At 41.5% G+C, this 16,401-nt stretch overlaps 1 protein-coding gene across 1 annotated transcript in view; it reads right to left on the bottom strand.

Annotated features, from left to right (window-relative positions):
- Positions 1–4,509: 4,509 nt before the first annotated feature.
- Positions 4,510–16,401, bottom strand: part of LOC129860120 (zinc finger protein 91-like) — a 398,291-nt gene continuing 386,399 nt past the window's right edge. The window contains exon 9 of the mRNA XM_055930439.1: positions 4,510–6,194. Coding sequence (XP_055786414.1) covers positions 5,201–6,194 — 994 coding nt within the window. The 3' untranslated portion in view covers positions 4,510–5,200. The remainder of the gene's footprint in view (positions 6,195–16,401) is intronic.

A 16,401-nucleotide genomic window follows, 5' to 3' on the forward strand; every position in this document is an offset into this window, starting at 1 on the left:
ATAGACTTTAATACAGCGTAGCAAAGCCGTGCTGGTCCGCAGAACCACCCAACTTCCCTAAGCACTGGCTCTGCTTTTATACACATATAGCATATGGGTACATCCCATATGTAAATGAAGTTACTCCCCTCAGTCCTTCTGCCACCATTATCTTTTAGTCTGAGTTCTTTGCTTGTTCACGCCCAATAACGCCCATATCTGCTTCTGGGTAGGTTATAATGGTGGCGGGACCCTTTCATGTCCTACAAAAATAATACATTTGTTGCATGCTTATGTTTCACCTGTTGGTCATTTTGCTACCATCCTCCTTCCTGTGTCCTTCTGACATTAATATGTCCAGCTGTCATAAGTGTTAAGTTTGTTCCTTATATAATGACAAACCGGGGCGTAGGTTTAACTACTTTTAATGAACATATACTTCAGCTAGAAAACTCCATGTTTAGCCATGCAAGGCATTCTTTAACCATCTGCCTCCCACATAGCCTGCTGGGTAACGTAGTCTAAATGTTATTAACACATAACAACACATATTCTTTCCTTTAAAAGAAAACTACTTTTCTATGTAACTACACATGTCACATCACATTTGTTTACTCAAACTGCATAACATGCAATTTTCAATAACACACATTTCTTTCCCCAAAAAATGTTCCTTAAAAAAAAAACATTTTTTTTTTCAACTAAATATAGTCTGTCCAACAATACTCTATTGTGGCTCTATTTCTTTTCACATTAACAAAACATTCAGTCCAGGTGCCCCTTTTTAGATTAAAAAAAAGCAGTTCTCAATAAGCCTTTCAGGGGCTCTGACAGTGCTTTTTGGTCGTTCTGCTGAAGTGCTTTCTGAAACAGTTGGACAGCGTTCATTGTCAGTCATGGTGTTCTGACTGAATTGTCCATTTCTAAAGGCATTTGACGCTTTAGCAGTATCCTTCTGATGATCCCCAGTCCCTTGAGTGAATGGCTGCAGCCTTAGATCCACTCTGTTTCGTCTCAGTTGTGATCCATGCTCCGTTTGGATCTCATAGGATCGCGGTGCAACTTCTCTGTAGCATTTCTTTGCGTAGTGTCATGGGAATGACAATCTTGTTGCCTTTGAACACTAAGTCATCCACAACGGTGAGCTCTGCTCTGCACATCCAGTAATCCTGTATTCTCCTTGGACAGTTGTTTTTCTGTGCAGGCCATCCTATCAGTGTTGTTTCTCTCAACTCTGTCATTGTTTGGTCAGCTGCGGTCTCTCTTTTGATCTGCTCCATTCTCTCAGAAGACACAGGAAGTGATGCCACGATCATGTCGACGTAGGCCTGAATCTCAGTGTTTTTCTGTGTGTCGAAGCTCTCCTTCTTGTTGACTGCCCGAGAAAGTGTCGGCGGCGAACATGAACTTTCCCGGGGTATAGATCATCTTCACATCATACTTTTGCAGTCTGATCAACATTTTCTGTATTCACATTGGACAATCATTCAGTAGCTTAGACATGATTGACACCAATGGTTTGTGGTCGGTTTCTACTTCGAAGTCTCGTCGGTAGACGTATTGGTGAAACCTTTCGCAAGCGTATGTGCTTGCCAGTAGTTCTTTCTCTATTTGTGCATACCTTGTCTCTGCACCTGTCAAGGCTCTGGACGCATAAGCGACGGTTTGTGCATATCTTGTCTCTGCGCCTGTCAAGGCTCTGGACGCATAAGCGACGGGTTGCCATGTGTCGTCATGCTGTTGCAGAAGAACTGCTCCCAGGCCAAACTGTGACGCGTCTGCAGAAATCCTTGTGCTTTTCTCTGGATCATAGAACCTGAGCACTGGCTCTTCTGTGATTGTCTTCTTTAGGTTTTTGAAGCAGTTTTCCTGTTCATGGGATCATTCCCATAAATTTTTCTGTTCCAGAAGACATCTGAGTGTCTTGTGGTTGAATTGATTAGCCCACTAACCACGTGTTAAATGTGTAGTGTAGCCTACACTGTGTAGGACTATGAATTGGGCAGCTATAGGCTATCTGTTAATAGGCTAATTCAAACGTGTGGATATAGGGCTAAATTTTAAATACTAATTGCCTCCGTGAATTGAAATTGTTGTTCCCCACCAGTGCCCTCAGAAGAGGAAACAATGATACAATGTAGTCTAACAACATCTCTCTCAAACAGCACAGATGTGAGATGTGTTTCACTGTAGAAGCACTGGTCCTCTTACATTTTAATTCCAGGTTGCATATTACAATATTTAAGGGCATATCAGATGGTCTGCTCTGACCATGACAGTCACACCAAGTATAGGGTTGGTTGGTTAAAGATTGAAATGGGTAAATAATGTACCCAATAAACCCTATGAAATAGCTCCCCAATACCATCTGATGTATATATTTAACGAATTACATGAATGGAGACCACAGCCCTTCCGACAATACATTTAAATTGTGTTTTACTGTGATTTTTCTCCACCCTGCTGCATATATTCAATGTATTCCATTTCAAATGTGTCTCCCAGTGCAGCTTTACTTCCAGGCTATTATGACACATCTGTCAGTTTCTTCTATGTTCCTAGGCCTCTAGTACAATGGAAACATATTGTTTTTAGGTCACTGCCATTCCATGAAAATACCATGCTATATATTTTTTTCATTGCACTACAATCATACATTTTTGTACAGGTCTTCACATCAGAGTGCTGCTGCAGGCTCTTTGCCTCTCTTGACCATGTCGGGCGGGCCGGGCACAACGCACAAAGCTCAAGGCGCGCTCTCTACTTCCCTCTGGTAGCCTGATAATACATCACTCCTGATAGACACCAGCTAAAACTCTTGCAAAAATGTAGCAGCCTGTACACCTAATCATTAGCAATCTGACATGTGTTATTGCATGGAAACTGTAGGCTACTAACAACAGCAGCTACATAGTCTAGTTTACTATGGTCCTGTACCTCTGACCAGGGTAAACGAAGTGATAATGTTGTGTATTGTATATACAGTATTTCACTTCAAACAGTTTATTTCATTGAATTATACACAAGAGAAAAAGAGCAGTTGCCCAGCATAAATTCATGTACAAACATTTTTCATAACATTTTTGTCACTTAGCAGATGTTCTTATCCAGAGCAACAGGACAAATAAGAGTTAATTGCCTTGCTCAAGGGCACAATGACAGATTTTCACCTAGTCGGCTCGGGATTCAAACCAGCAACCTTTCAGTTACTGGCCCAACACTCTTAACCGCTAGGCTACCTGCCACCAGATCAATTAACTTCAATACAGTTATTCAAATACATTCATCATCAATGACTAAAATAATGACTCTAGTATTAAAATACAATTTAATAAACACAATTAGATGATTCATAGCCTGTTTATCATTAAACAAAAGTTGATTAGTAATATAAAATAATCCAGCAAAACTAATGCTGAAAACTGATCACACAACCTTTATCTGATATACAGTGTATAAAACATTAGGAAGACCTTCCTAATATTGAGTTGCACCCACCCTTTGTCCCCAGAACAGCCTCAATTCATTGGGGCGTAGACTGCCCAAGGTGTTGAGAGCGTTCCACAGGGATGCTGGCCCATGTTGACTCCAATGCTTCCCACAACTGTGGCAAGTTGGCTGAGAGTGGATCTCTACTCCGAATAGCTTGTTTCATCTCCTCCCACAGATGCACAATTGGATTGAGATCTGGTGACTCGGCAGGCCACTGCAGTAAGCTGAATTCACTGTCATGTTCTTGGAACCATTCCTGGATAAGCCTTGTGGCATTATCCTGCTGAAGAAATCCATTTGCAGATGGATACACTGCTGCCTTGAAGGGATGCACCTGATTGGCAATGATGTTTAGATATCCTGTGGCATTCAAACATTGCACAACTTTTATCAAGGGGCCCAATGTGTGCCCTGAAAACACACCCCACCCCTTCACACCACCAGCCTGCAATGCTGACACACGGCATGGATGCATACAGTGGTGTAAAGTACTTAAGAATAAATTATATAAAGAACTACTTTAGTTGTATCTGTACTTTACTATTTTTATATAAATATTACATTTATTCATATTGTTGACAACTTTTACTTTTGTCACTAAATTCCAAAATAAAGTACTTTTTACTCCATACATTTTTCCTGACACTCAAAAGAACACGTTACATTTTTTATGATTAGCAGGACAGAAAATTGTCCAATTCACACACTTATCAAGATAACATCCCTGGTCATTCCTACAGCCTCTAATCTGGCAGACTCACTAAACACAAATGCTTCGTTTGTAAATTATGTCTGTGTTGGAGTGAGCCCCTGGCTATCCGTAATATATAAAAAACAAGACAATTGTGCAGTCTGGTTTGCTTAATTTTAAGGAATTTAAAATGATTCATACTTTTACTTTTGATTCTTAAGTATATTTAAAACCAAATACTTTTAGACTTATTCTCAAGTAGTATTTTACTGGGTGACTTTCACTTTTAATTGTGTCGTTTTCTATGAAGGTACTTTTTCCACCATTGGATGCATGTACTCGTGGTTTCCTCCATACCCTAGTCCTCCCATCAGCGTGAAACAGCAGGAACAGGCATTCATCAGACCAGGCAATAGTTTTCCAATTTTCTAGTGTCCAGTGTTTTCATTCCTTAGCCCACTGCAACCGCAGTTTGTTGATTTTTGCTGAAAGCTAATGAGGATCCATAATAAATACACAAAAAACTACATCATTAAGGATCATAGCTTTCACCTGGTCAGTCTATGTCATGGAAAGAACAGCTGTCCATAATGTTTTGTACACTCAGTGTAGGTTGTGTCTACTAGCTTCTTCCCACAGAAAACTGCAGAGGGAAGCAGTACCACCCAGTCAACCATCAGAATCCATTGTGAGACACCTCACAGGATATTCAACCCTAAGGGCAAATACAACGTCATCTCAATATCTTCACAGTAGAAGCTAACAAAACTAACCAAAACTGACCAGGTGCACACTGATCAGTAAAGTAAAGAGAGGCTAACATTCTATAACACTCCCTTTCCTCTGCACAGTTCTCTCACAGTGAGAAACAATAGGATTACAATAGAGTGTTCTACACTTTATTCATTTGATCCAATTCAATTCCTTTATGTTTACCTTGGTGTCTCTTTAACTGGCCCATTCGAGAGAAACGCTTTCCACAGTCAGAGCAGGAGAAAAGCTTCTCTCCTGTGTATATGTTCATGTTGTTTAAGTCGTTCAGTTGAGACTCTTCCCATAGTCAAATGAGGAGTAAAGCTGAACTTTTGTGTGTGTTCTCTGATGAACTTTTAGCCCAGTTGATGTTGTGAAGCATTTTACACAATCAGAGCAGGAGTAAGGCTTCTCTCCTGTGTGTGTTCTCTGATGAACTTTTAGCTCAGTTGATGTTGTGAAGCATTTTTCACAATCAGAGCAGGAGTAAGTCTTCTCTCCTGTATGTATATGTTCATGTGTTTTTAAGCGGCCCAGTCGAGAGAAACTCTTTCCACAGTCAGAGCAGGAGTAAGGCTTCTCTCCCTTATGTATATGTTGGTGTCTTTTTAAGTGGCCCAGTAGAGAGAAACTCTTTCCACAGTCAGAGCAGGAGTAAGGCTTCTCTCCTGTGTGTATACGTTCATGTCGTTTTAAGTGGCCCAGTAGAGAGAAACTCTTTCCACAGTCAGAGCAGGAGTAAGGCTTCTCTCCTGTGTGTATCCGTGCATGTCGTTTTAAGTGGCCCAGTAGGGAGAAACTCACCGCACAGTCAGAACAGAAGTAAGGTTTCTCTCCTGTGTGTGTTCTCTGATGAACTTTTAGCCTAGTTGATGTTGTGAAGCATTTTACACAATCAGAGCAGGAGTAAGGCTTTTCTCCTGTGTGTGTTCTCTGATGAACTTTTAGCTCAGTTGATGTTGTGAAGCATTTTACACAGTCAGAGCAGGAGTAAGGCTTCTCGCCCGTATGTATACGTTCATGTGTTTTTAAGTGGTCCAGTACAGAGAACCTCTTTCCACATTCAGAGCAGGAGTAAGGCTTCTCTCCTGTGTGTATACGTTCATGTTGTTTTAAGGTGCCCAGTTGAGAGAAACTCTTTCCACAATCAGAGCAGGAGTAAGGCTTCTCTCCTGTGTGTGTTCGGTGATGAACTTTTAGCTCAGTTGATGTTGTGAAGCATTTCACACAGTCAGAGCAGGAGTAAGGCTTTTCTCCTGTATGCACTCTCTGATGAACTGTTAGAGCCTTTAATGATGTGAAATTCTTCCCACCATCAGTATCGGAATACCGATTCTCTCCTGTGTGCATTTTTAGGTGTATTTTAAGTTTTGACAGAAATGGGAAAATCTCCTCACAATGTGGGCAGTGGTGAGACCTCTTAGCTCTGTGATCTTCCTGCTGTTGCTCTCTGGTTGTAGAGAATGTCTCAACATGGTCTCCTGTGTGAACAAAATCAGAAGAACCAGTCAGTTGGTGATATACATGTCAATCATATGTATTTTATGTAGCCCTTATTACATCAGAAGTTGTCATAAAGTGCTTAACAGAAACCCAGCCTCAATCCCCAAAGAGCAAGTAATGCAGATGTGGAAGCAAAGTGGACACGAAAAACTCCCCAGCAAGCAAGAACCTAGGAAGAAACGTAGAGAGAAACCAGGCTCAAATGGGTGGCCAGTCCTCTTCTGGCTGTACAGGGTGACATATGTATTCATATCAGTAGGCTGTACAATACAAAAGGGAATAAAACTGTTTTAAAAAGTCATGAAAATTATGAGCCATATCATCCTCCACTCACTATCACAAGGGTTAGTAACTAGGCTGTAATACATCGACCATGATTGGGAGTCCCATAGGGTGGCGCACAATTGGCCCAGCGTCGTCTGGGTTTGGCCGGGGGTAGGCCGTCAATGTAAATAATAATTTGTTCTTAACTGACTTGCCTAGTTAAATAAAAGGTTAAAAAAGACTCATTTCATAGAACTTTAAAACACTGGCAGTTTGTCAACTTCACTTCTTCAGTCGACTCTCTGATCACTCCAGATAGCCCAGTGAATAAAATAAATGCTAGCAATACTGGTGTCAAACCATGCAAGTTTCAGTAGCATGAAATAATATTTACCTTCTCATTGACACAGTTCATCATGAAACAGTTCTACTGCAACTTTTTATGCAGTGGGAAAATGGAACGAATAACACAAACTTAGTTAGATAGAACTTGCTCTTACCATGATTAACAGATTTCCCAATCTTCTCCTCCTCTTCTTCATCTTTAATGTTGACATTCAGCTCCAGTGTTTGACTGCAGTCTTCCAGCTTCACTGATGCCATCTCTGGATCCTGCTGTGCAAACTGGGCTCCACTGTCACAATCAGGACCCAGTGACTGTAGGTTTCTACTCAGTGTGGAAGGAGAGAGGCAGGCTGGGTTTGTCCTCACTGTTGATGTTACTGGCCTCAGACTTAATTCTAGTCGTCCTGTAGTAACAATGAGAAACAGACAAGTTATTGTCTTGACAGTTCTGGCACTTTCTTTATTCTCTATTAAAATATATTCTTTTTTTCTTGTTCAATTATCTAAATCAGTGCTTGACTTGAACTGAAATAGTTGCCGATACTCATTTTTGGGGGCGGTACTGTTTATATTTAGATGCAGGAGCTCCACAATACTGTTGAGGTAATATTCTATAAGAGGAACATGAGCTCAAGCAGTAGAAAATGTAGGTGTCTGTTCTCAGCTCCAGTAAGCTCCTGTCCATCTCATTTCAATAGATCAGGTAAGTAAGCATTGACAACAAAACATTAATTAATTCAAATTAGACACAGTACACACTACACAACGTAACTAAACTTTACCTATAGTAGATTTCTTGGATTTACATATTAATAAATGACTCAGAAACCATTTAGTACAAGGTTGCAGTATGTTTTAGGCAGCACTATGTACTAATTTCCTGAATAACCTTGTCTTCACTGTATTATTTCAATCAAAAACCAATTGTATTTCCTTTCACATCATATTAACAATTTATAGACAAAGATAGAAACTGAATGTGTCTGAAATTTACTACATAAAATTGTCTCTGACGCAGACAGAGTAGGCGCTGCAGTTTTCCCAGGTCGTGAATTTTAAATAAAATCAATAACATGCAATACGAACCTAGAAATCTCAAATAAATTGATTATGAATTTACCTTGAGAAAATGATGTACATCCGCTCAGACAAACCCAAAGTCTCTAGCTATGTAGCTTGTAAAATAGTTATCACGTTCTTCACTTGGTTTGACACAAAAATAACACATCAAACCTTTACCAAGTGTGATAATACCTTAACGGATTTGTTTGCTAGCATGGTATGACATTCTTTTGATATTAGTTAGTTCAAACCTGCTTTTACATACCTGTAGTAATACATATAAAAAGACACAAATGTTAACTTCTTAACATCAGAGTTCTGGCGCTTCATTTATTGTGAAGAATGGTGCATGCCTGCCAGGAACTTCCTGTTGCCCCACGACCACAGTGCAGCCACAGGTAGAACAATGAGACAGATATTTCACCAGATGTATAAATGTGATGAATCCGCTTAGCGTTTCCACTCACTACCAAATATGGTAGTGAGAGGAAGCCCACTGGCCGGCAGTGGGAGAAGATGGAACGAGATGGATTTTGGCCGACATTCTGCAAATGTTCTAATCAATTGAACATCTGATCTTAATACAGTTTTGGGAACAAAAGATTTTAAAGACTTTACCCTTTGCAAAAGTATATATTTTTTTTAATTGCCTAACAGAAAAATTGCAGATGTGTTCCAGAACGCGCCAATAAGATCTCGCTAGCTCGTGCTTGGCTCTGCCTGCTATGACTAATCTGTTCCCATCGGAAATGACTGGTTGTGGTCTATCTTGGTTTAGTTATAAAGAATCTTTGGTGCAACCATCCGTGCATTCAGGGATTCTTGGGATGGCCCTACCCCATTATATGAGAAGGGTGGTGCTTAATTTGTTGCCGGATCCTCCAGCACCTCTCAGTTTTGTTTCCGGGACCCATTTGCTAGGATCAGGTAGCCTACCTCGTGGCATGAAAAATCAAGTTTGCAATGTAAAAATCCTAATGAAAGCAATCAGAGTAAATACATTTGGATTGCTCCTGTAATTGTCATGACCCCTAAAAAACATAATGTGAAAACGCTGGAAAACACAGGTTGTAAATGGATCCTGCTGAAAAGAAAATACTAATCTGTCCTTGAACAGCATGCATCCAAAATATACTGTGAAATATACTTTCAGAATATTTCTAATACAAAAAGCCCTTTTCAAATAGGCCTTTGAGCAAACAGCATTGTTTTACAATGTAAAGCAAGAGAGAGAAGCTTTTGGCCAGAGAGTGAGCTGCACATCATTGGATGAGTCAGTGAAACTGGATAGCTTTTTTAGGACTATAACTTCCCCCTCATATTGTACAATGTGTTTGTCCTCACACCTGGCCTAGGCTATTGTTAAATTAGAGACAAGGTCGTTTATATTGATCTCGAATTCTCAGTTTGTCAGTGTCAAAGTAGTCTGTCATTTGTGAGGTATTAAAAAAGATTTGAAAGTCTCCAGTCATCTAAAAAGATGTAGAATTGCATGAAATCAGTTTATAAAAGGCCAAATTTTTCCAGGACTCCAGGCTACAAAAAATGTACTTTTCCCCCCAGACTCTAGGTTACAAAAAATTTACTCCATGTGTGTAACTTCTGTAAGCGGCTCTACACCACTGCTCCCGAGTGGCGCAGCAGTCTAAGACAATGCATGGTTCGAATCCAGGATGTATCACATCCGGCCGTGATTGGGAGTTCCCTAGGGCGGGGCACAATTGGCCCAACATCGTCCGGGTTTGGCTGTCATTGTAAATAAGAATTTGTTCTTAAGTGTTAACTTCTTATGGCTGCAGGGGCAGTATTGAGTAGCTTGGATGAAAGGTGCCCAAAGTAACGGCCTGCTCCTCAGTCCCAGTTACTAATATATGCATATTATTAGTAGTATTGGATAGAAAACACTCTGAAGTTTCTAAAACTGTTTGAATTATGTCTGTGAGTATAACAGAACTCATATGGCAGGCAAAAACCCGAGAAAAAATCCAAACAGGAAGTGGAAATTCTGAGGCTGGTTGATTTTCAACCAAGATCCCATTGAAATCACAGCGAGATATGAATGAGTATTCACTTCCTACGGCTTCCACTAGATGTCAACAGTCTGTTGAACTTTGTCTGATGACTCTACTGTGAGGGAGGCCGAAGGAGACAGGAATGAGTCACCACTGCCATGAGGTGAACATTCTTTGACCACGCCCGCTCACATGAGAGGCAGCTCCGTTCCATCGCTCATCTGAAGTCAATGTAATTCTCCGGTTGGAACGTTATTCAAGATTTATTTTAACAACATTCTAAAGATTGATTCAATACATCGTTTGACATGTTTCTACTGACTGTTACGGAACTTTTGGACATTTCGTCACGTTTTAGTGAACGCGCTTTGTGACTTTGGAATTGTTTACCAAATGCGCTAACCAAAGTAGCTAATTGGACATAAATAACGGACATTATCGAACAAATCAAGCATTTATTGTGGACCTGGGATTCCTGGGAGTGTATTCTGATGAAGATCATCAAAGGTAAGGGAATATTTATCATGTAATTTCTGGTTTCTGTTGACTCCAACATGGCGGCTAATTTGACTATTGTTCTGAGCTCCATCTCAGATTATTGCATGGTTTGCTTTTTCAGTAAAGTTTTTTAAAAATCTGACACAGCGGTTGCATTAAGGAGAAGTATATCTCTAATTCCATATGTATAACTTGTATTATCATCTACATTTATGATGAGTATTTCTGTAGAAACGATGTGGCTATGCACTATCACTGGATGTTTTTGGAACTAGTGAATGTAACGCGCCAATGTAAACTCACATTTTTTTATATAAATATGAACTTTATCAAACAAAACATACATGTATTGTGTAACATGAAGTCCTATGAGTGTCATCTGATGATCATCAAAGGTTCGTGATTAACTTTATCTCTATTTGTGCTTTTTGTGACTGCTATCTTTCGCTGGAAAAATGGCTGTGCTTATTGTGGTTTGGTGTGACCTAACATAATCGTTTGTAGTGCTTTCGCTGAAAAGCATATTTGAAATCGGACACTTTGGTGGGATTAACAACAAGATTACCTTGGTGGTATAAGACACATGTATGTCTGAGGAATGTTAATTATGAGATTTCTGTTTTGAATTTGGTGCCCTGCACTTTCACTGGCTGTTGTCATATCATCCCGTTACCGGGATTGCAGCCATAAGACGTTTTAAACCTAATCCCATTATCACTCCTTTCAATGCCGCCCTGTTCTGGAGAGCAAGTCGAGTCAAAATTCTTGTCCCCAATCGCAAAATCCGGAGCGCCCGCTCCCTCTGGATACTAAGAGAAACAATAAATCATTATGAGTCCACTCTGAGTCACCTTCACCAACTCAACTTCCCTCTACACTCAGCTCCTTCTCGGGGGTCATCATTCCACTGGCCATCACAGTTAATTCATCCTCTTGTCACATTCACTTTCCTCCTGTAGGTCTTCTAAAGGCTCTGTGTGATCCTCCAGTCCATATTCACTCAAAAGATATTCCACTTCTCTCCTTATTTTCTGGTCCACCATCTTCTCCATCAGATCTTCCAGAAGGCTTCCGCAATCCCCCATTCCTCTTTTTTTCTTGTCTGCCATATTTTTTTTAATGTAATTGTTTTATATAACTAGGCAAGTCAGTTAAGAACCAATTCGTATTCATAATGACGAGCTACCAGGGATCAGAGGGTTAACTGCCTTGTTCAGGGGCAGAACATCAGATTTTTACCTTGTCATCTCAGGGATTTGATCCAGCAACCTTTTGGTTACTGGCCCAACACTTTAACCACTAGGCTACCTGTGGCCCACGTGTCTCCACACCCCTCTAGCGTCGGGTAGCTGCATACCAATAGACTATAAATCATAATACCCATAAATCCTAGCAGTCAAACAAGGAAATGGTTCCAATAATTTTTTCACCCTTCATTTTTCTCAGAGGATTTTAGAAACACTTAAAATAAGGGCTGTGTTTCGTGTAGGCTTACCCTGGTTGACGTTTTGATAACTGTGTAAATCTCTCTAGGACAAGGTGACTTTACACTTTTTGAGAACTCAGTAGAAGTAAACAAGGAATTATTTGCTCTTAAAGTTCAGTATGAAGAACGTTCCACCTCAAAGGCTGCAAACAGCTTAACTAGGCTGAAACAGTCCTTCTATGATCAAGGTGAAAAACATGGTAAATTACTGACCTGGTGCATTAAGAAGTTCAATTCAGACCGAGCCATTAATGCAATTCATAATTAACAAGGTCAATTATCAATGGATCCTGCAGAAATCGGATGCTATTTTCAATATGAAGGGAGGTAAAGCGGCAGGTCCAGATGGGCTCCCATTAGATATTTAGAAGATATTTAAGGACGCTTAAAACTCCAAGATGGCGTAGCAGTAGGACGTGTGTGTTTGTCTTTGTCTTATCTCGTGTAAATAGCCTGTCTTTTTCATATATATATATATATATATATATATATATATATCTCACTTTCTATCTACGATCTAAATATACTTTCCTGCAACCCGCCTCACCCAATGAGGTATGGATCTGCTATTTTTATTCCTTATAACTGGAACTTCCATCAGGAGCTAGCCAGCTAACTAGCTACTCGTCTTTGTTAGCCACGGCTAGCGGTCTGCACCTTTTTCCTCGGTCACCAGCCAGCCTTAGCTCAGACAATACCTGCCAGTCTGCACAGCGCGATATCAACCCAGAGCATATCGGACTGCTTCTCTCTAACACATCACCAGATTCCTGCCGCTTTGGATCATTACACAGGATCATCGCAGCTAGCTAGCTGCAAACGAGCGGCTACTGTTAGCTAACAGTCCCGAAGCAAGCACCAGCTAGCCTTGAGCTAACCTCGAGCTAGGCCCATATACCAGATAATTCTAGGGCTACAATACCTCCTTTGCCAATTGGCCTGGTCCCTTTATTGTCGGCACGGAGCCCCGCTGATCCATCACGACTGGACTGCCGACGTGATCGCCCGATGTGGTCTCAACAGGCTATTCTGTTACGATGCCGCCGAAGAACCATCTACTAGTCCCGGCCCGCTAGCTTTTCTGAACACTGTGTCCCCTGCTTGCCTAGCGTAGTAGTGACTACTGAACGGCACCCTGACTCACCGATTGCTGCTCTTTTGACCCTATGATCACTCGGCTACACAGCTGATGCCCCCTGGACTGCTTCAATAACACGGTACCTAATTTTGTTGACCTGTCGGCCCCAGTCTCGAACTCAGGTCCTGTATGTACCTAACTGACCTGCTCTGCTCATTCATCACCATTGTTGTTGTTGTCTTAGCTCTTCTGATCAACACCTGTGATGGCTTTATGCCTCTAATGTCAATATGCCTTGTCTACTGCGGTCTTGGCTAGTTCTTTTTGTTTTATTTCACTGTAGAGCCCTCAGTCCCGCTCAACAAGCTCTTTTGTCCCACCCCACACACATGCGGAGACCTCAACTGGCTTAACTGGTGCCGCCAGAGACAAAATCCACTGTACTCACATCTTACCATACCATTGTCTGTAAATTATGCCCGGATTTACAACAAGTGTATCTTTAAAATGGTGTAAAATACTTGTATGTTTGAGGAATTTTAATTCTGGGATTTCTGTTGTTTTGAATTTGGCGCCTTGCAGTTTCACTGGCTGTTGTTGACGAGGTGAGACGCTAGCGTCGCACATACCCTAGTGAGGTTAACACCCCGGCTGTCCTACAATCTAAGCTAGATGCCCTCAATCGCACACAAATTATCAAGGAACATACCAGGTACAACCCTAAATCCGTAAACACAGGCACCCTCATAGATATCATCTTGACCAACCTGCCCTCTAAAATACACCTTTGCTGTCTTCAACCAGGATCTCAGCGATCACTGCCTGCGTCCGTAATGGGTCAAACGACCACCCCTCATCACTGTCAAACACTCCCTAGAAAAAGAAGGGGGTGTGTTTCCCTAAAACACTTCAGCGAGCAGGCCTTTCTAATCGACCTGGCCCGGGTATCCTGGAAGGATATCGACCTCATTCCGTCAGTAGAAGACGCCTGGTTATTCTTTAAAAGTGCTTTCCTCACCATCTTAAATAAGCATGCCCCATTCAAAAACAAACAACAACAAAAAAAACTGATATTGCCCATGGTTCACTCCAGACTTGACTGCCCTTGACCAGCACAAAAACATCCTGTGACGTACTGCATTAGCATCGAACAGCCCCCGTGATATGCAACTTTTCAGGGAAGTTAGGAACCAAAAGACACAGGCAGTTAGGAAAGCAAAGGTTTGCTTTTTCAAACAGAAATTTGCATTCTGTAGCACAAACTCCAAAATGTTCTGGAACACTAAAGTCCATGGAGAATAAGAACACCTCCTCCCAGCTGCCCACTGCACTGAGGCTAGGAAACACTGTCACCACCGATAAATCCACGATAATCGAGAATTTCAAGAAGTATTTCTCTACGGCTGGCCATGCTTTCCACCTGGCTACCCCTACACCGGTCAACAGCTCTGCAACCCCAACAGCAACTTGCCCAAGCCTCCCCCATTTCTCCTTCACCCAAATCCAGTAAGCTGATGTTCTAAAAGAGCTGCAAAATCTGTACCCCTACAAATCAGCTGGGCTAGACAATCTGGACACTCTAAAATTATCCGCCACAATTGTTGCAATCCCTATTACTAGCCTGTTCAACCTCTCTTTCATATCGTCTGAGATCCATAAAGATGGAAAGCTGCCGCGGTCATCCCCCTCTTCAAAGGGGGAGACACACTAGACCCAAACTGTTACAGACCTATATCTATCCTACCCTCGCTTTCTAAAGTCTTGGAAAGCCAAGTTTACAAAAAAAAAATCACAGACCATTTCGAATCCCACCGTACCTTCTCCGCTATGCAATCTGGTTTCCGAGCTGGTCACAGGTGCACCTCAGCCACGCCCAAGGTCCTAAACAATATCATAACCACCATCGATAAAAAAACAGAACTGTGCAGCCGTAGTTATTGACTTGGCTAAGGCTTTCGACTCTGTCAATCACCACATTCTTATCGGCAGACTCAACAGCCTTGGTTTCTCAAATGACTGCCTCGCCTGGTTCACTAACTACTTCTCAGAGTTCAGTGTGTCAAATCGGAGGGCTTGTTGTCCGGACCTCTGGCAGTCTCTATGGGGGTGCCAGGGTTCAATACTCGGGCTGACTCACATTAAGCATCTCCCATCCAAAATTAAATCTAGAATCGGCTTTCTATTTCGCAACAAAGCATCCTTCACTCATGCTGCCAAACATGCCCTCGTAAAACGGACCATCCTACCGATCCTTGACTTCGGCGATGTCATTTACAAAATAGCCTCCAACACTCTACTCAGAAAATTGGATGTAGTCTATCACAGTGCCATCCGTTTTGTCACCAAAGCCCCATATACTACCCACCACTGCGACCTGTATGCTCTCGTTGGCTGGCCCTCACTACATATTCGTCGCCAAACCCACTGGCTCCAGGTCATCTATAAGTCTTTGCTAGGGAAAGCCCCGCCTTATCTCAGCTCACTGGTCACCATAGCAGCACCCACCCGTAGCACGCACTCCAGCAGGTATATCTCACTGGTCATCCCCAAAGCCAACTCCTCCTTTGTCCGCCTTTCCTTCCAGTTCTCTGCTGCCAATGACTGGAACGAATTGCAAAAATCACTGAAGCTGGAGACATATCTCCCTCACTAACTTTAAGCATCAGCAATCTGAGCAGCTTACCGATAATTGCACCTGTACACAGCCCATCTGTACATAGCCCACCCAACTACCTCATCCCCATATTATTATTTTTGCTCCTTTGCACCCCAGTATCTCTACTTGCACATTCATCTTCTGCACATCTATCACTCCAGTGTTAATGGCTAAATTGTAATTATTTCGCCACTATGGCCCATTTATTGCCTTACCTCCCTAATCTTACTACATTTGCACACACTGTATATAGATTTTTCTATTGTGTTATTGACTGTACGTTTGTTTATCCCATGTGTCACACTGCTTTGCTTTATCTTGGCCAGGTAGCAGTTGTAAATGAGAACTTGTTCTCAATTGGCCTACCTGGTTAAATAAAGGTGTAATACAATTTTTTTTAACTTCTAGGTTTGGAAATGTACAGTGTATTGGGGTATGATATGCTGTAGAGCTCAGATACAGACAATAAACACCCACCTGAGATTGTTGTAATACAATTGGATAATGAGAACATATATCACCCTTGTTAAGCCCCACAAATTTGACCCTAATACCTCAGACCTGTGTGTTAAATGTAACACA

This window comes from Salvelinus fontinalis, chromosome 7 (genome assembly GCF_029448725.1).
Source record: "Salvelinus fontinalis isolate EN_2023a chromosome 7, ASM2944872v1, whole genome shotgun sequence".
Classification (NCBI taxonomy): Eukaryota; Metazoa; Chordata; class Actinopteri; order Salmoniformes; family Salmonidae; genus Salvelinus; species Salvelinus fontinalis.